We start from the raw sequence: 21,700 nt of genomic DNA, 5'->3' as shown, positions 1-21,700 counted from the left end.
TCTCTATTTTTCAAACTCATTTAAAATTTTAGTATAACAAATAACTTTTGTGATTAAATTTATCTAAAAATCTATAATAAAAAGATTGTTTGTTTAATTTAAGTTTACTTTTTTTTCGTAAACCAACTTTTTATTTTGAAACATAAGTTATTATTGAATACTTCTCAACTTTCTTAACTTTACTACTTGAAAAGACTACTTTTATGTAGTAATTTTCTTTAATTTCATTAAAATAAATTATAGATAAATTTTTAAAATACAGAAAATATATTTAATAGACTTGCAATAATTTTTTTTTGTTATAAGCACAAATTAGTTTTAAAGCTTCCTAGTTTTTTAAGTCACTTATGTTAGTTAATAAATTAGGATCTTTTCTTTAACAACAACTTTAATTTTCTAAAACAGTTTGTAAAACAACTCACACATTAAGCTCATATATAAATAGATTTTTTGTATAAAATTGTTTTTTTAGAACTTGAATTGCCGTTATCTACTGTGTAGTTTTTTGTTTAGAATGATTAAAAATAACTAAATAATTGTAGATGTTTTTTTGTGATTTTAGTTATATATTTATAATTATCTTTAAAAGCTCTCACAAAGATTTAGATTATCTAAACTTAAGTTTTAACAAAACCAAGTTTTTATTTTTTACCGATTCAAAGTTAATAAAAATAAGTTTTACACAAAACTATCCAATGATATACCAGAAGAAATCTTTTTTATTTCAATTATCATTGCAAACTTTAAAAAATTTTTACATTGCCCGAAATTTAAAACTAGTTATTAAAAAGAGAAATGAATTAATAGTTTCTTATTATTTTTACTAAAAAAAAAACTTTTATAACAAAAATATTTTTACAAGAATTTTCGTCAAAAAAAATCTTTATTTATTAAAGATAGTCTCCCATATTTATTAAAGATAGTTTTCCAAGAAAGATAGTTTCCTAAGTTTTTTTGTTATATATTTCTTTAAAGTAAAGAAAAATATTTTACAAAGCATTCAACAAAAACGAATAATACTTTAATTTTTATTTTTATTACCGTCATACAATTTAAATTACATTTATGTCTCTTACTTTTTTATTTGCAACGTTGTTAAAAGTTTATAAGTTTTAGTTTTCTTATATATAATTTATAAGGTATTTTTGTTTTTTCAATTAGTATGGTTTAGTATTAAAGTTCGAAATATTGTAGCTTCAAATTTTTTGATAAAAATATGAATATTTTTTTTTGTTAAAGGGCTGGTACTTAATTATATAAATAAAATTGTGTTATTCAGTACCTACTTAAAATCGTAAAAGTTCATAAAACTTTGCAGCTACTGTTTAGAAAGATATAAAATTTTTTCAATACTTTTACAACACAAAAATAGCAATAAAACCTACGTAAAAATAATATTGTGCTTTAAAAAAATTGTAAAATTTTGTTCACTTTATAATAATAATATTTGAAATAACACTATATGAGTTTCTAAAAGCATATAAATACTGAGTTATAAAAAGTATTTTCTATAGTTTAGTTCCTCTATCCACCATATTCTATTTTTAGATTAAAAAAAAAAATTTTTTTTTTTTTTACATAACCTGAGGTTTAGAAAATTACTGTATAATTACAACCCTATTTGAACGTAAAATAATGACAAAGCTATTTATTTTGAACAAAATATTAAAGATTTATTTAAATAAATATTCCCATTTTGTTTAAACTATTAAAATAAATTAAAATTAATTTGAAAAATATCGTTTTTTAAACTTTATATAACATTTTTGGGAAACTACATTCTTCGTGGAAAGAAACAAATTTGAATCCGGAAGCAGCGATAAGCTTGGCAAACAAAATTTATCTTTACCTTTGCCATCAGTGCTTAATAACAAAATTATTAAAACTGAAGTAGCTATTGTGTGATGTGGTTTGCTAAAAATTTAGATTGGAAACTTTAACGAGGTTAAATTTAATCCGGTACTGGAAAGGATGGTTGTCAACCATGCGTTGCAAAAATCATATGTTTTTTGTCTTTTTGGAAAACATGTATTTGTTTTTAAGTCGATAAGCCAGCTTGTACACATAAAATTTCGTAAAGTTTGTTTTTCAAAATCAGAAAAACCTACTTTTTTTAATTTTAAGAACACTTTTTTAGTGAGAATCAAAACATGTGAAAAGTTTAGAATCTTCAAAAAACTGTTACCGTGTCTCTTGAATTTTTGATTGTTCCTTATTTTTTTTTGTTATAGATTTTTTAACATGTAATTTGTTGTCTGTTTGAAATTTTTAAAGTAATATTTTTAAGTTTAGAATGTATTTGGTTTTTTTTTACTTAGACTTTTTGTATTTTTTTATTGTTTACTATGTTTTGATTGCATTTATAGAACCTATTTTTTCACAGTAATTTTTTTCATCATACAGGCAAAAAAATTTACAGTTAAACTTTGTATATGAATAAAATTATTTCAAACTACATTTTAACTAAAAAAATAATCACTTTATTAAGCTTGAGGAGCCAAATATATACATGCACAATTAAACTTTTGTTGTCTTTTTAAAACTTAATTTCAGTATAAACATTTAAAAAGGAGTTTAGTTTTTCAGTGTTTATTAGCTCAAAGTATTAATTAAACATTTCTTCAAAACACAGCAGTTTATTTATTGTATATCTAAATCAAAACTGTTTAAAAATGTTTGGTATTTATAAATGCTCTAGTTTTAGGATTCTATCCAAACATACCAAACTACACCTTTTTTATTCGGCTAAAATTGTCTGATTATAATTTTTGTTGTATTAATAAATTTTGAAATATAAAATAAGATTAACATGACTATCAATATTTGAATTACAACTTTGTCTACAAAAAGTCAATTGAAAGTGTTTTTTTCGATATTAAAAGCATTAATATCGTAAAATTTGAAATTTTTGAAAATAATGATGATTAATATGTATTAAACTTATAATTAAAACCATTTGTTGTACACATTCAAGGTTAAGTAAGGGCATAGCTACTAACTACAAACAGTTTAATTGAACTTTAATAAAAGCGTTAATTGAGATAGACTGTTTTTTTTCTGTCTACATTTATGTACTTCTTTTAAAGATTTAATCTACTATTTTGAGCAAATTAAAGACTTTATAGTTATTAGAATATTCAAGTTTAATTTTCGAACTACTAAGTACTTCTCATCAACTAATAAATTTAACACTCGATGTGTTTAGATATACGTGTTTAACTACTATAGTTAAACTACTTTGTTTATATAGAAAAAAGTTTATAGAAAAAAATAGTTATTTAATTTCTTAATCTATTTAGTTTTTAAAAGTATTTTTATAAATTAAATAATTGTAATTGAAATGTTTTTAAGGCAATGGTTACTCTATTGAAAAAGTATTTTGATCGTTCTGAAAACGGGGCTCGTAATGACAGCTATACACTTTATTATTTTGCTTAGTTTGGTTATAAAATTTGCATTAAGTAGTTTTTTAATTGAAAAATTGAGTTTTAGGAAAATTAAATGTTTTTGCTTGGTTTTAAAAGTTTTCTGTCGATCTACATTTAAAAGGTATTTAGGAGATGTAAAAATTAAAAATGTGTGTTTGAAATGTAATTAGTTTATTATTGGTTTATTATTATTGGTAGTATACAACTTATTTGATTTTATAAATAAATTAAATAGAATCAACTGAACTTATAATTGTTTTATTAAATGGAGTCTTAAAAGTAATTCGTTTAAAACAGACAAAAATATATAATAACGAGTTATTTCCAAATAGTTAAGAACAGACTAAATTTGTAAATAGCATTCTTTTATACAACTAAATAATGTAAATAATTTTATAGAAAATAAATTAATGATCATTTATTTGAAACTTCTAAGTATACTGGAGTATAGCTTTTTGATTAACATTTTTAAAAACTAAATGGTGTAACTAATTGTTTAAAGTATAATTCTACTAACAACACAACAGAAACAATTATAATGAATTTTAATAGATTGTTTACTTTCTTCTACATTCTATACTTCTGTTTATACACTGCATTTGGCCGTCGAAGGTTTTCAAGACAGGTAGATTAAAAATAATGAATTTGTTAAAATAAATATTAAATAAAAACTTACAAAGTGTAGCAGTGTTCAATTAATTATTAAGCATAATCTGATAAATAATTTAAAAATAAAATATCTAAATAAAAAAAAATCTTAAATCTGTAAATCTAAGCTTTGAAAACTCTATGTAATACTACTGTGAAAATAGACAGCAGCAGTAACTTGTAGAGGTTCAGATGGAAATTTGTACACCCCAGGTCAGAGTTGGTCCCTTGAAGCAGGCTCGAAAACGTTCGTTTGTGAGTGTAAGGTGTCTGGAAGAACACACTGTGACTGGGCACAAAACAAAAGTAAACGACTTTAAACCTAAAAAACAATAATTAAATAGTTTAAATACTTAAAAGTGGATTTTGTAGAAAGCTTTTACATATGTTAGTACATTTTTTGTTACTAATATAGTTTATCTGTTGTAAAAGTATTGATGTAATAATAAAATAGTTAATTAAACTTATCAGTACAATAATAAAATCATAGAATATTTTTTAATATCACTTACGATAACTTGAAAGTTTATAATAAAAATATAAATTTTTCAAACTAGATTAAATAATAGAATGTATTTATGAGTAAACTGTGCGAAAGGTTAGAGCTGAACTTAAAAAATAAACATTTTAGACTGATAGTAACTTGAGAACTTTTTAGATTTAAAAATTTATTTAATTAAAGTTATAGTAGTAGTTTTTTAGTCAACCCATTATATAATATTATTTTTAGAATACTTAAACAGAACAAAAAGTCAGAGTATTAGTCATTTTAAGTTTATTTTTAATACTTAAGCCAACAAAAAACGATAAAATAAATTCAAAATTATCATAAAAAGTTACGATAGGTTTGATTTTTAGAAAAAAAACTAGAGATTCCTTCATATAAGGAGAATAAATATATTTTTATATTCTTAAAAATTTACTCAGTCAACTAAATTTCGCTCAAAGAGCTTGTAAGTGCATTAAACAAATAATTCAGAAAAAATATGCAAAATATATGAAAAATTATGGAAAATAAATTGTTATTTGAGTAATTAATTAATGTTTGAAACAAAACTAAGAACTGTACAATACATATCAAAACACATAATTATTTTGAGACAGAATCTATTCAACTAGTTAGATAAGTTAGTTTTTTTTTAAAAACAAATGTAAGTTAAAGGCTACAAATTTGAAATTCTAAAATTATTTTTTGTTTGACTTATACACCAATAGTATAAACATTAAAAAACAATTGATTTTGTTCATGATCATAAATTAAGTAACTTAAAGTGAGGCAAAATCTAAAAAAACGCTTAAAAATTTCATAACTTCGAGTTGCTTTGTAAATTGAATTCCAGAATAAGTTATTGTTTAGTTGAAAAAAAAGTGAACAAAAACCTGGTTTTTGCTTATTTTTCACCTTTTGATTGTTGATAATCGCTTCAGATGGTTGATAATGGATATTTTGTCGATAACCGAAAGGGTTTTTTGTACACCAGGTCCTTGAACCATATTTTTGGAGCGCTTTTTTGTCGCTCAGTAAACAATGCTATGAACAAAATTTAGTTTCCTAAAGAAATTAAAAAAAAAGTAACAATAAAAGTTAGTTAAAAAAACACCAACGCACAAAACAAAATATTAGAAACAGAAGCAACTTGTTACGATAGAAGAAGTCGAAAAAAATGGAAGCTTGGACAGAAGTTTACAAAGGTAAATGGAGGAAGGACAATGGACTGTACATGCAAGAAACGGTCTTCATCTTCGAGCTTACTTGTAATTGAATGTTCTACAAGTAGTTAGTAAATTTGTAAATTTTTTACATGTGTTTTACATCATTAACGTAACATATTTGTAACTTAAATAGTTATAAACGATGTGAAAGCTTTGTAAAGAGCTTTTCAAAAACTTGTATGAGACAACTAAAGGTTAAACATCTTTTTATTTACATTGTTAGTATTTATATACTTTTTTCTTTAAATTAGAAATTAAAAAATAAACTATACTATACTATTTTTATATTTAAATGCATTAAACTACTGAAATCTTTAAAAAGCTACTTAAATAGATAGATGTACACACGAAGGAAGGTCATATATACAAGGGTATAGATGGAAGCACACAGACAAAGCGGGCACAGAGTTCAATTGCCTATGCCTTGCTCAAGCAGTAGTTTCATGCAAAGCACAAGGTTTTAAATTGTGTATTATTTATTGTGTGCAAAGAATTTGAAAAATAGTATGTTATTTTTAAATAAAAAAGTATTAAAACAAAATAATTTATAGGTGCAAAAGTTTGTACACCGCCCGAGTTAAGCTAATAACACTTTTTAATTGATTGTTTAACTTGCTTATAAAAATTGTTGCTACTTTATTTATTTTTATTATTTTTTTCTACAATTTTAACGATGCTCAATATAACTTTAGTTTTCAGTTTAGTCATACAACAATATTTAGAATTTGTATCAATTTGTTTAATAAATATATAATTTTTTACTTATTTTACTTCAATATTCTTTAAAGTTTTAAACATAGTTGCTGATTACTTTATGTCTAACTTTTTTAGATTGAAACAAATAGATATTAAAACAACCTTGTTATTAAAATGTTATAATTAATTATTTTTTAAAAACAAACCTTTTAAGACTGTTCTATTATAAAACTTTTGAATTCTTTTAAAAAATCAATAACTATTTACTACTTTTTTAACTGTAATTTTTATATCATATCATTTAAAATAAGACTTACTGTTTTTTGCTTAAATTTTTATTTGCCATTATCATTTTTAAAATACAAATCAGTACTGATAAATTGAAAAATAAAAGCAATTTAATTAAACCTAACTTAAATAAAATTACAAAAAAAATGTTAATATAATTATAAATTATTAAAGTATTAAAAAGTGTATGTAACAGTATGTTAACAATAATCTATAGATTTTGTTACTAAACTAACGTTACAATTTTATTTAAGATAATTTGACTCTAACGCAAGTACACATTCAACAGTAAGAACCCAAATATCTGAAGTAGAAGTATCTGCTCCCGTGTACAGTAATCAAATAATCAGGAAAGGAGTTGCAGGTTTCCAGGCTTGTGATATTGGAAACAGAGTAAGTTTCTTAATTTTTTAGAATGAAATTTTATATGTCTGGTATTTTTTCTTAAAAATTTCAAATTTGAGGCATGTTATTGTTATCAACTTCTATATCTTAGTTAAGAAAATATAAGTGCTTAACTAAAATTGTTTCTTGTTCAGATCAAGCAAACTTGTTCATTTCAATGTATGTTTTTAACAAATAACGCCGTAAACTGCTAAGTGCTTTTACCTTTTGTCATGTACTTAAGTTACTATTTGAAAAAGTAAAGATTATTTTCAGTATATTTTAAATATATAAGTAGAATCAGAAAATAAACAGTAATTTCAGTTTGTAAAACTCAACCATTTTTAATAAGCTTTCAATGAAACTTATTGCTTGAAATACTAGTAAAAGAATTATATATGCTATAGAATTACTTGTTAGAAAACAATAAAATATTTCTAGTAGAAGGAGAAGAGTTACTTTATTTAATGCACCGACGAGCTTTTTCAGCGAAGCTTGTTTACAAACTTTATCTCAAGTATTTAAATAATTCAATAAAAACAAATCAGAATTGAGTTTGCTCAATATCGAGTAATTATTGAGTTGTAAGAATATTGTAAAGTTTTAAGTGAAAAGTTTCTGCAGTAAAACAACTTAATTTGTTTAAAAATACTCTAGTTGTTTTTAAGTATTTATATTTCAGTAACAAGTAAGTTTTAAAAGCATTAAAACTTCTCGACATAAAACTAGACTACTTACTGGTTGAAAAATTTACTAAATGTATAAACATTATTTATCTTATAGGTAGTTAGTGCCGGTTTCGCTTGGAACGAAACAACAAGCGTTAGTGATGATGTTATTGATATTAAAAGTTGCACTTGCAACAATGCCCTGATTACATGCAGAGTTGTAAGAAAATCTAGAAGCAGAGGTATGAGTATCTTTTTATTTATATTATTTAATTTTAAACTAATTTTATAGTTAACATATTATTTAATAGTTTATTCAAAGGTTAGTTTTAATAGTTTGCGTTTTATTTATATAGGTTTATTATTCAAATTTGCAAAAAACATAAACAGCCTTGAAACAGTTGATTTATTTTTCTATAATTTAGAATGGGTGGATGTATTAGATGCTAATGAATTAATTATAATCATTAAAAAAAACATGTAGAACCAACTTGTTTTAGTTGTTAAAATAAAAACATTTGTTTTTAAGCTGTTTTGTTTGTTAGGCTACCAAATAAAATTAATAAAAAGACTTAACTTAGTTTAAAAAATTTCAAACCTAAAAACAAAGTTCTAGACCGTTTAAAAAAACTTGAGTTTGTTGACTTTATAGTTGATTAACTAATATAAGTGAGTCAAATTTATTAATGTTTCTCAAGTGTTTTGGTAGCGTATTTAAGCTTATGATTGTTAGAAATCAACAAATAAAATTAAGGATTTTTGTAAAGCTAAATATAAGTAGGAAATATAATATGAGTTTGAATTTTAACATAAGTAAATTTTTTAAATTTTTTATTCAGTGGTAAGGAAAATAGAAAACTAATTACTTCAGATTGTGCTAAATAAATAGAACCCATGTCTTAAAGTTTTAAACTAATAACTTTTATAATATGTTTTCAATTGAAATAATACACTTATTTAAATTTTTTTAAAAGCGGTCTGTAATAACTTTATTTTTTTTAACATAGATTTTTATTTCAACATTTGAAAATAAAATTACTTAAATTAAAAAAGAAATGTTCTTAAATAGAGTAAAAAAGGAAAAATACCCCTTACGGATTTGAAAATCTACTTAATAAGGGCTGAAAAAAAGTAATTTTGTACAGAAGGTTTGATCATAAAAGCTTGTGGTCTGATGATCGAATCGGTATGAACGAACCTTCTGTTAACTTGAACTCGTTTCACGGCATACGAAAGTCCAGGCTTAGGCTTGTAGACTTTCGCCAGTGTTTTTGTTGATCGTATTTTTATATAGGCTCAACTAGTTTCACACAAAACAAACAGAGCCTCATTGCCTGACGAAGAACGGGGATGTTCACATGGTTGGGGATGAGTGGGTCGAACACCACAAGTACACAACCAACCTGAAGTGGAAGTGCAGGTGTGAGGGTAATGCGCGACCCAACTGCCAAGATGAGGGTAAGACTACGTCATTGTTAGTTAAATGATTTCATTAAAATAAATTAACTCTGTTTTAGTATTTCTCACAACTATAAAACATTTTTTTAATTATTGCTTTTCTTCAAAACTCTTTTGGTACTACCTTAGTTTTTCATGTATAAAACAAAGTTCTAATCTATATTTTATCTCTTGTTAAGACAAAGTTATTTACTAAATTTTGTCAGATAATTAGTTAATGCAAAAACTTTAACTTTTAAATGTTTAATTTTGTTGTTGAACATACTTTAAAATATAAGTGAACTAAAGGTACTTGTCCGGATTTAAAACCACCGGTAAATGGAGCCATGTTGTGCATCTCAGCAGCAGATAGAGGTCAAGTCACGAGGACTAAATTTTGCAAGCCTCTTTGCGAACGAGTAGGAGCTTTTTTAATTACACTGTTACAAAATAATATTTACATTTTATTTAAGTATCAACTTATTTGTACACATTATATTTAATTCTGTACTGTGTTACCACAAGAAAATTGCAAGTCATGTTTTTGATGTCTAATTTAACTTGGGAGCAATGCTACTGCGATAGGACGATATAAGTTATAATATAATATCTTATTACTTGTAACGTATAAAATTTTGGCTAGATGTTTTTAGATTTAAGAAAATCACTGGAAGTATAACTATGTATAACAAGTTGAACAAAAATTACTGTAATAACTTCTGTTTTAATTAAAGTTTGATATTTTTTTTTATAAAATGTATGAAGTAGAGTCTTGGTTTACTCAATTATAAAATCTCAAGTTGATTTTTGACAGTTTTTGTGGAATAATACTAAAAAAAACTTTGCAGGGGTACGATTTCCAAAGTAAACCGAGAAGATACAGGGCGTATGAAACTTGTGGAAGGTTGAACTCGCACAGGTGGTCTGTTGGATACGTCGATGACCATCTGCTTATTGCAAAATGTTAGCTTTAACTTAAAAATTAAGGATAAGCTACAAACTGAATCTCTGTAGTAAAATATTACTAACAGCACAAAATTTATAAAACAACAAATGAATCTTATGATAAATGTACCTTTTAATTTTTCTTTTTTGAAAAGCTTAAAAATAATTGAACACCACAAACTTATTTATTTTCCCCAAAACATGAACTTAAGTAAAAATATAACTATAAAAAAAGTTTAAACAATTATGCTTTATGGGCTAAATGTTAAGTTGTTAAACACATTTAGCTATTAACCTTTTAATTTAAAAAGCTTAATTTCAACACTGCTCATAATAGTATCTTGATATTGACTGACATATATTTCTCAGATATTATTATAACAAGCACAAAACGTCAAAACTGTTAGAACAATCTTTTGACTAAAAATTTTAAAAGACATACTGTTCACCACACTTTATAAAGTACACGCAATAAAAGCGATCTAAAAGTTTAACAAATCAAATACTAATTGACTAACTGTGTCTGTGTTTTTTATTTATTTAAGTACTTTAATAAAAATGTTATACATTTATTGGAAAAATAATATTTTTTAGTTCAAAAACTACGTAAATATGTTTATTATCTTATAACATGTTGTATTTTATTTTTGTTAATAAACAATTATAACATAGTATTTATTGCAAGTAAGTTAAAGAAAAAAAACAATGTTTTAGTTTATTCAGAAATCAGGTTTAAACATATACCCTCAAATAAGATTAACTCAACGTTTCTTTTTCTACAAGGCTTTCAAAATATCTAATTCTCATTCAAACAACTATAGCTTTTTTTTTTCTTCTAATTTAACTAAAACCTACCTTTTACCTTTCACTAAAAAACTCATTAACTCCTGTGTATACTTTAATGGTTGAACTTGTAAAGTATGCAATGTGGAATTTCAGGAATTGCATAGTGATAATGTAACAAACTATTGAAAATAAGCACATCAATAATATCTAATTAAGAGAATTTTACTAGTCAACACTTTTGATGCAGCATTTTTTAAATATTTTTGATTGTCTTATTGTTTGAAAAAATTCGGTTTATAAAAAAAGTGTTTTTAAATATTAATTGGTCAATAAGTGTTAAGACGTCATACTACTTTTACAATAATTGTAAATTTATACAAAAGTTGTTGGAAAATGTTATACAACAAAAGTAAAAAAAAAACATGTTTAATTTATAAAGGTAATAACTTAGTTGAAGTCAACAATTCATTTATACTACTATTACAAATTAAAAACTATAGTATTAGTCAATTTAAGTATTAAATCCTGTACAGAACTTTCTTATACTATTTAGATATGAAAATATTAAAAAAAGTAGTAACAGTCATTTAATTTAAACCTTAATACTACTAACTAAAGTAAAATTTCATATCAAATTAAACCTTACAAACCGACATTATTTCAACTTCAGGTTTACCAAGCAAAAAAAGAGTTAGATATTACTCGCATTACCTACAAACTACCTGTGAAAATTTGACAGAAGCACAGAAGGACGCGGTGAGTGCCACAAATAAGTTGTTACCAAATTAAAACCAAGCGTATAACACGCGTACAATTTCACAGGTGAAAAATCCGTTCATGCAAATTTTGAGCAGCAGGAGATTGTGCAAGTACGGATGCAAGTTCGAGTCTTTCACGTGCGGCTGATGTATCACAATTTACTGTGGCCTTGATTTTTCTATATTTTTAAACCTTTTTACGGTGGTTTGCACTTTGAAATTTTTTGCTAGTTGTTTTTTTTATTGAAATAAATACACGTGATAAATTTTATCATCTAGCATTAAAAAAACACAAGTATTCGATTACGGTTTAATACAAAGGTAGATCAAAGTTAAAAAAAAAACATTTAAACTCAAAACTGATAAAGATGATGTAATTCACAGTGATCTTTAATAACCTTTTTCAAACAAATAAACTAAAAACATAATTCAATTTATAAAAATTAGTACAAAAGTAAATGCGTTTCATAAGTTTGAAACACATAGTATTTGCTAGTACTGTTCGGTTTCACTTGGGAAATTAATAGGGCTCGTATGACTTATTCTAAAATGATCTTTCTCATACGGAAGTGTATCCGAGTTCAAATGGTGATAAATCAGATTGTTGATAGATGTCTGAGCGGGTTGAGATTTGCTAGCTCGGTTCAAGTTAAACAAGTTTAACGTGCTTAATGATTTCTGTAAAAAAATATTAAAAAATACTTTTAAATACTTAAGACGACTGTGAATCAAAAAATAAGGTTTACTAACACAGTATAAAAATGTAAGTACGTAAACTTCATGAATTAACATAACTATTTTTGAAGCTAAAAAAATGAAATTAGTTTTAGGCTGAAATGTTGCAATGCTTTATATTATCACAGTAATAAGCATAAATATTTTACAGTTTAAACAAAAAATCAAGTTGTATGCAAGCATAAATAAAAATTTAATTTCAATCTATCTGACAAATAGTTCCATTATAACTCATTTCTTAGCATCTATGTCTTATGCACCGATATAAACTATTAATTTTAAAGAAACAAAACCTTATCCAGCAAACTAGTCAAAAAAATAGTTTGTAAGACGTGTTTAAAAGAACAAACTTGTGAGTTTTCATGCAAGGGAGGCAACTGGAACACTGAAGGTGGTTGCGTGATTCGCGCGTTCCTGCTGCCATCGTGAAAATGCGAACGCGCCCTTGAACTGTACAAATTCCTGGTTGGCATGAACACCGCAGGCAGTATTATCTCATCACCGTTGGTTGGGTATTGCACATCACGATGCAATCTTTTGAATTTTTAGTTAAACTCGTTTATTCTAAGCTTTCAACATCTACCAAATGTGCTAAGACTTAGTCATTAAAAAATTATAAATTTAAAGGCAAGTAGGTGTATTAACAAATATTGTTAAACACCTAACAGTTATTATTATTAAATGTATTTAAACCTCCACTTTAAACACTCATTTGAAAAGTTGTAATACCTATATTGAGATGCAAGGTTTTTATGAATTTTTTCTGCTATCTCTTTTCTTATTTTGTTTTCTATCTTTTGGCGGTTGTTGACCATTTCATCAGTTAAAACCTTCATTCGCTCCCAAACCTTTTTTAAATTATAAATTCATAAACTTAAATTACGCAACAAAAAACTGGTCTTACATTTTTAGGTAGGTCATCTCCCCATTTGAACTGGGAAACTGTCAGGCTGTTTTCAACATTCTTGCTAGACTTGTTCATATCACTTTTTCTTGTTGACAACTTACCTACAAAATTTTTAGACATCTACAGTTTAGTCAGCTTTAAGTATTTTCAAACTGAGTTTGTTAAATAAGTAGCTGTAGAGTAGGAGTAGGCAGATTTTCTAGTCGGCGGGCCATATTTACCAGAAAAAGTTTTTTAGGACCGGACTTGGTTAACAGAGTCTTTGTGGGCCGCGCAATCAAAATCTAAAAAACTTTTATTTTAAGAAATTTTTGATTTTGTACGAGAAAAAATGTAATGAAAAGTTATTTAATAAGTTTTACTTTCTACAGAAAATCAAACTGTAACCACACTTCAAGAATTTTTTATAAAAAATCTCTTTATTTGTTTTGCATAAGTTGTTTTCAAGCTAAAAATAAGTCCGCGGACCGTACGTTGCTAACCCTTTTTGTAGAGTTATTTTTAAAGTGATATTATTTATTGTGTCAAAAATATTAAAACATTTTAAGATTTAAGTCATTTCGTATTGATAAAAATAAATAAAATTAGAACTATATAGACCAGGGGTCGGCAGCCTTATGTAACTCGCGGGCCAATTTTCTCGCGAAAAATTGCTCGCGGGCCGCACTATTTAGAAAAACACCTTTGAGGGCCGCATTTATTTAAAAAGGGTTCTAGTAATTAGCATAAAAACATTATTTAAGATTAAAATTATGACAAAATAAGAAATATTATAGCATAAAAAGAAGAGCATTTTTATGAAGTAAGAGCCTAATTTTAACTTCTTATTACAAAATCTTTAATTTTATTGTTTAAAAAATGTATATTTCAGGCTAAAAAGGAGCTCGCGGGCCGCAGATTTTGACTTTGAGGGCCGCATTTGGCCCGCGGGCCGCAGTTTGCCGAACCCTGATATAGACTTTAACACATTACACGGTTTTGTATTTTCTACTTTATAAGTATATGGAAAACTATACTTTTATATTACTTTTAAAGTAACGATTTTAAAAAACAGGTTACATTAGAATAATCACTTATAGAATTTTTTATATTATTAAATATAAGCTACAGCTTAATTTATATGTTAATTTGGTATTTTATTTAAACATTTATACAACTTGATTAAAAGAGTTTACTATTTTAAACATATATCTACTACCAACCTGATAGAGGGCTTGTAGTTTCATTATCACCAGCTTTTATATTTTGCTGAAAAAAATATTAAATACTTTAAAAGATTATTATAAAAAAGTTAGAAACAAAGTAAAACATATTACTTGGCCGGGTTGCTTTTGACGAAGCTCATCCAAATCGTATATCAGTTTCTTCATTTTACGCTCATAATCTGCGTGAACCTGTCTTATTTCTTCTTCGTGTTTTGTTTTTATTGTATCTACTTCCTCATTGGTTAGTATTGTTTTAGTAGCCTATCGATTATTTTAAGATTCAAATAAGGTTTATTAAAACAGACTGAAGCTACCGAAACGACATTACTATTCTAGTCATACTATTAAAAGGTATACTAAAGAAGAATTGTATTATATATATGCGTATCTTAATATACAAATACAGTTGATAAAGTATTTTATTGTTGTCAAGTATTTTATAAGAGAAAATTAATATGTAATCAAACTATTAAAATTTTGGTACTGATTACAGACTGAGAACTAAGTTAGATCATTGGTAATTGTTACACTTATATATGAACTTGTAATTGTGTTTAACATTATTTAGTTTTGAAGCTTAGCTGTATTATACGATAAGCGTGAGAAAATTTTTTCAATAGTCCAGTAAGTCACAATATTAAAGCTCAACGTTATTTTAAATTTTTACTTTTCGTAAAACTTTGATAAATATAAAGTTTACGATTAAACAGTTCCAATTATGAATTAATCACTATTATCATAATTTGTGTTTTACCTGAGAAGTTGACTCATAAGGAATTGGAGAGGTATAAGCATCTTGAGTTATCTTGTCTCTTAGTTTGAATTGTAGTTCTTCCGTGCTAGTTTTATCCAAGTCTACCCCTAATCAACAACATAATAATTTTAGTAACTATTATTACATAAACTATATTAGTTTGTACTATGCTAAAAAGCTTTTATTTAAAAAAAAACAAAATGAAACCAAAAAGTCCTAAGAAATTATTTCTACCTATAATTTGTGACATGACATGGTTGATAGGTAGAGTGTTGCAACTTTTAGTATTGTGAGTTAATTTATCTACGGTGTACAACAAGACTGGTATTTCTTCAACGGATATGTTGGTTTTGGCTAAATTAAATAAAACAGTTTTACAATTATACTATAAAATTCAAAACGTTTTGATTGTGAATGGAAATGTGGTACCGTATTTATAATAAAGCTAATAAAATTATAAATTATTTTTCTAACAAATGACTTTATATAACCCTATTTAATTATAAAAAGTTAATACTATTACCAGTATACTTTGTGTAAATGTTTTTTTAATAACTTTATGAAAACAGGAAAATGTATATAAAGCTAGTTATAGTATAAAATGCTATTTTTAAATGCTAGGTTAGTAAAAAGTATAAAACAACTAACTAACATGAGTTTTTTACTGAACAATATAAAGGTTTCTTTGTACTTAATTGTTCTTTAACTTCTTTATTTTCAATAACTCCTTCAATCTTCCAACAGTTCTGTTATATTAGTTCTAAATTACCTTTTTAACAAAGTATTGTTTTATAAATAATTAATTAGCTTTATAAGTTTATTTATACTTTAAATAAATACAGCTGTTTGTAAAAACTAAAAAAAAACGATTTTTTAAAATAATTTAAATTATTATTAAAATTAAATTATTTTATAAACCTAATTGTTTTTAATATTAAAAAATTGTTAAAAGAATTAAAAATAAATTCCATTTATTTTTCTTTAAAATATGTCTTAGAAGTTATTTTGTAAGTTTAAGTGATTTAGATACCATTTAAGAGAAATAAAATATTTTATAACCATCAGAAACTTATCGCGAACCTAAAAGATACCTGACGTAAAGCTTTTAACTCATACAAATATTTTCAACAATTAACATTAATATAAATCAATTAAAAATTTAGTAGTAGTAGTAGTAATACTAGTAATAATAACGTAAAGTTTCATAATTGCTAAGCATCATAACAACATTAAAATGTTTAGCTATTAGTTACTATTGTGTTGACAAAAGGTTATAAGTTTTTGCATTAAACTAATGGATACAAGCGTGAAATTAAGTTCTTAGCAATAGAGTATTTTTATACGACTACATAGCATATCTTAGATAGAAAAAAAAGTGTTACTTTATTTAACATTAAGAAACAAACAATTTTTTTTTGCAAACTTTCAATAAAAACTTTTTAGATATTTTTTCAAGATTGTTTATTACAAAACTTAATCAATAGGTTTAAAGTGAAAAGGCTTGAAAAATATAAAATTATATCAAAAATAATCATACAATAATGATGTACATCTATTTTCATCATATCAAAAAACTTAAGATATATCTAAATTTAACAAAATGTTTGTAAAACATTTTTTATCGAAGAAACTAAAATATAGTATATTCCTATCAAACAAAGAGCGAATATGATTGACAAATGTATCTAAAATTTAATTCAAGAAACTTTTAAATACTAAAAACTAATACTTTTCACCTTTTAAAGCAATAAAAGAGGGCTTTGAATAATTCAAATTCATTTAAAAAATGTTATTATACTGCATCAAATAAAAATTTACTTAAATTTAAAACTGCTTAAGTTTAGTAGTCATCGGTATTGAACTATAAATACGAATAAGTTTTCTGTTCTTCTGTAAGTTGCTTTTATGCCGAAAAGTTACAATAACATGCATGATGTTACTTGTGCAATACTAGACATTGATATGTAAAGTTTCTACTCAACATTTTTCAACAAGCGTATTCATTTTTAATCTTAAACTTACAAACTAAACACCAAAAATAAAGAATAGTTAAAGATTTAAGTACTGTTGGCTAAGTACAGTTTTCGATTAAGAAGTATTTCAAGATTATTTTCTGTATGAAAATAAAAAATGCTAGAGAAAATAGTATACACTACTGAAAGAAGAAAAATAATAGTTACTTGAAAGTTGATTGTGTGGTTCTTTTATAAAAAAATATTAAGTTTTATACATTTTTATTGAATTGTTCTAAAAAATATTCACAATATTGTAATATCTAAAAAATATGTAATAGTTATAACAACCAAACGAAACTTTTAATATAAGTAGAACACATAGATTCAACTTTGAAAAAGTTGAACAGATTAACTACAATATAAATTATAAATACTTCAATAACTGTAACAAACTTAAAACAATAAGAAACATTGAAAATATTAGTAAGATATATAAGTGGTGGACTATCTTGTAGATATTTTCTATTTACGTTATTTTAAATATCATTCTTTGTAACATACTCTATCAACTTCTTTAACACTCGTGGTACCAATTATTTGTTTTTTCTTTCTGTCATATAACCTAACCTCTACCTGTGAATATGGTGAAACAATAAAAAAAAATACTAGTAAGGTTATTAAAATAATTGGCAAGGTGAAATAAAACTATATTAAATTATACACTTATAATAAAATGATCGTTTTGCATATATTTAAAGGAAACGATACAGGAAATTTCTTGTATAGTAGTGAAGGATCAATTTTAACAGTATGAAATCGTCGTTGTCAAACTAGCATTATAATCAGCAGTAAAGTATCTATTTTTGAACTAACAAAATAGTTAATGTAAAAGAAAAGATAATGCAATAGAGTTGTGCAAAAATGGTTAAGTACTAAAGAAAATTTATGAAAAACTAAATAAAAAACTTTATTTTTAAAGCAGGGATTAAGTCAGATTAAAACAGTAAACAAAAAAACTACTAAAAATAACTAAAAATTTTATTAAAAAAATAACATTTTGTTCAGCATCTTCATAGTCGAAAACAACCTCGTTAAAGGACTTATCAAACAGCGTTATACTTGAATTATTTTTGCTCGAAGAAGGCTTTTCTATTCTTTTTGCATTTCTTTTTGTTATGTTTTTACTTTTGACCTAAAAGTTACAAAAGATATAAAAAATACCAGTTTTAATACATTTAATCTTTACTATGGAATTACTTTGATATAAATGAACAATTTACAATATAAACTTATCTTAAGTCTCAAACAGATTCACAAAACACTAATGATTGGTCTAAATAAAATTTTTGTTTAAAAGAGTATATACATCAGGGTGCATATAAATACGGCAACCTTTGAGTTTACAGCTAAAAACATTTTTTTACACTTGGCAAATACTACAAAAACACCCTGTGCAAAATTCTAGGTGATTGAAGAAACTTTAAACTTGGCGGAACTCAATTTTCTGAAAACAGTCTCAATGCAAACTGAATGGACCCAAAAAAGTGCGACCTTAGAGTTCTTACTATTTTTTTTTCATGTGGCAACTATCACATAAACATATTGTGCACAATTTAAGACGACTTAAAAAAAAATTTATAAAGGAAATTCTTGATTTTATCACTTTTTATAAGTTTTCTTGAACTTCCATTTTCTTTTTTAAATCAAGAAGTGCCGCTATAAAACGTTCTTTAAATCGTCTTAAATTGTGCACAATGTGCTTTAGTGTCAATTGCAACAAGTAAAAATTCCAGCTTATTCTAGTCCTAACTTGCATTGAGGTGGTTTTCATAAAATCGAGTTCAGCCAAGGTGAAAGTTTCTTCAACCATCTAAAACTTTGGACAGGGTGTTTTTGTTAAGTGTTAATTTTTTTAGCTGACTGAAAATTCGAAGGTCGCCGTATTTATAAGCACCCTAATTCACATCTTTATTTTGAAGAATAAAAATCAAGACATGTTATAACAAAAAAAGTTAATTCAATAACCTTTTCAACTAGTGATATCAACTTTGTTGAGGTTTTTATTAAAATATAACTAAAATAAATTAAAAAAATATATATAGCCAAGCAGCTTAAAAAGTACCAAAAAACTACCTTTGCAAGGATTAATAATACACATGATTTTACTTCACACTTTAAAAATAAAAAATAGATTCATTTAAACAAAGTGTGTAACAGGAAATACATGAATTCAAAAAAAATATTTAAATAATTAAAACGGCACTTATTTGTAAATTAAACTGTTTTGCGACAAACTTCTTTGGTTTGTAAATCTCTGGAAGGATTTTTCTTAAACACGGCTGACTCTTTTTCTTGATTCCCATACTTTAGAATACATGATATATTGTTGATTGCATTTACTGTGGAAGAAAAGTATACACTTGTTGTTTAAAATTAATTTTATAGCATATAAAACATGTATTATTTAACATATACAATTTTTGATTTTTAAATATATTGCACTGTAGCTAAATAAAACAAAACTTGTCAATTTTTGATATCATGTTAGATAAGTTTGTTCTTGTTTTATTCTTATTGTCATTGTTCTTATTTTAAATAATACAAGATTATGATGATAAAGTTGACCTTGGTGTACTAAATGCAAAATTATAATGAAAAATAACCGTTACTTATGGTATATAATTTTTTTTAATCTACCTTAACTAAATGGATTTACTTACCTGAATTAGAATCATGTTTCAAAAAGTCATAGATTCTGACGACGAAACTTCTGTCTTTGTCTCCAGTCCAAACACTCTTATTTTCACATGCAGGTTTTTTATTTTGCTTTTTCATAGACAAATGAGGACGCTAAATACATTCATACTTTAAACACACTTTACTCTATCAAAATGTGGTTTTATATTAATGTTAGCTTTGTGAATATAGAAGTCCTTGAAAAATTCATGGACAGCATTAAAGAAATCTGTTTACAATTACGTTAGAGACTAAAAAATGTAATTAAAAAAAATAAAGAATTAAACACATACAAATTATAAACTGGTAAGAAACTATACGTTATGGTAATATATATTTTATGAAATAAAGCCTATAAAAATATTTAGATGAATTTTGATCACGTTATTAGTGTCTCTTTATTCTTTAACTTAGCAAATTTAGCAAAAGCATTTAAATATTTATGAATAGTCATTGAAATATGCATACTTATGCATACTTTATAAAAACTTTAATGAAATACAAGCAAATCCTTCAACTTTTGCAAAAAAAAATAAAACTGTATTGTTTTTTTTTTGAAAACATACTTATACCAAAGTATATATTTTTAAAACAAAGTAAATCTATAAAAAATTAAAAAATATCAGTATTGAAACTATGCAAGTAAAATATATATTTCTATCCAAACCAGTACAATAATTTAAGTTTTAAACTTATAAAATACTGTAAAAAGTAAAACAGGTATTTATAGAATATTATTATTAAAAAAAAAACATAATCAAAATTGTATTTAAATAAAATCTAATTTCAAAATATTAATGTTTTACACTAAACCAAAAAACACTAATAGTTTAAAATGCATAGTGCATACTTATCCTGTTGCCAAACCATTATAAAATACTAAATTTGTATGTTTAAAACTGTTATACTTTGAAATATACAACCTCTAGTTCTGTACTCCTTTTCATTTGTTCAACAAAGTTTAAGTTGTCATTCTTTGATTCCAAGTCGATTATTGAAAACAGTTCTGCATAAACTTGTTACTTGTTTTTGTTGTAGAATACAATACAAAATACTAAATCTTTGCAAAACTTAGTTAAAACCAAGTTCATAGGAAGTAAGAATTTTTTTTTATAACTTAGTCTTATATTGCAGTTTTTAAACTAGATACCAGTTGCTTCTTAAAGCTATTTAACACTTAAAGTGATTATTGAGAAATATGTAGGAGAGTTCAAAAGGTATTTATGGAAGATGAAAACTAAAACTGTAAATAAGTAATATTTCATTAAAATCAATGTTTTTCTATAGCTTTTGAGCAATCGATTTAAAACTATCATTGTCTTTTATTCCAATTATATAGAAATTTATCGTAAGGTTTTTTATCTTCAGTGATAGTGTATATACATTTTAAAGTTTGAATCATAAAGTGCTACCCTAGTAATGCAAAAACAAATCTGGAAAAATTAAAGATTCGAGCTTTAAAAACTTAAGTGGAGATAGACTACTAGTAGATTTTAAAAGTTTACAAAAAAATAAAGGGTTGATTGTTTAATATGCTTATATCTGAAACTTTTTACAAAACTGACTACACCTAAATAGTTAATTATATATATATATACTTTGTTTAGACAATATTTTATGGCTCATACTTTAAGATTTTAAATAAGGGCTATTTTAA

General features: G+C 24.9%; 2 protein-coding genes across 2 annotated transcripts; one reads left to right on the top strand and one right to left on the bottom strand.

Moving 5' to 3' along the window:
- Positions 1–3,959: 3,959 nt before the first annotated feature.
- On the top strand, positions 3,960–12,022 carry LOC145831389 (uncharacterized). Its single transcript, XM_082938644.1, has 11 exons — positions 3,960–4,053; positions 4,241–4,382; positions 5,701–5,853; positions 6,124–6,246; positions 7,063–7,166; positions 7,941–8,067; positions 9,149–9,283; positions 9,572–9,681; positions 10,111–10,225; positions 11,664–11,749; positions 11,816–12,022. Exons 1-11 carry the CDS (start codon positions 3,967–3,969, stop codon positions 11,897–11,899), a joined length of 1,266 nt encoding a protein of 421 aa, XP_082794770.1. The 5' UTR covers positions 3,960–3,966; the 3' UTR covers positions 11,900–12,022.
- Positions 12,023–12,073: 51 nt separating this feature from the next.
- On the bottom strand, positions 12,074–21,052 carry LOC145831382 (uncharacterized). Its single transcript, XM_082938632.1, has 14 exons — positions 20,967–21,052; positions 20,028–20,157; positions 19,603–19,706; positions 18,362–18,499; positions 17,869–17,940; positions 16,005–16,098; positions 15,587–15,706; positions 15,353–15,459; positions 14,710–14,859; positions 14,596–14,641; positions 13,391–13,494; positions 13,216–13,334; positions 12,837–13,020; positions 12,074–12,429 (listed from the first exon to the last, which is right to left on the bottom strand). The coding sequence occupies exons 1-14, from the start codon at positions 20,988–20,990 to the stop codon at positions 12,244–12,246; spliced, it is 1,578 nt and encodes a 525-aa protein (XP_082794758.1). The 5' UTR covers positions 20,991–21,052; the 3' UTR covers positions 12,074–12,243.
- Positions 21,053–21,700: the final 648 nt, after the last annotated feature.

This window comes from Thalia democratica, chromosome 1, assembly GCF_965202585.1.
Source record: "Thalia democratica chromosome 1, ktThaDemo2.hap1.1, whole genome shotgun sequence".
Classification (NCBI taxonomy): Eukaryota; Metazoa; Chordata; class Thaliacea; order Salpida; family Salpidae; genus Thalia; species Thalia democratica.
This window is presented reverse-complemented; position numbering and strand designations above follow the sequence as displayed.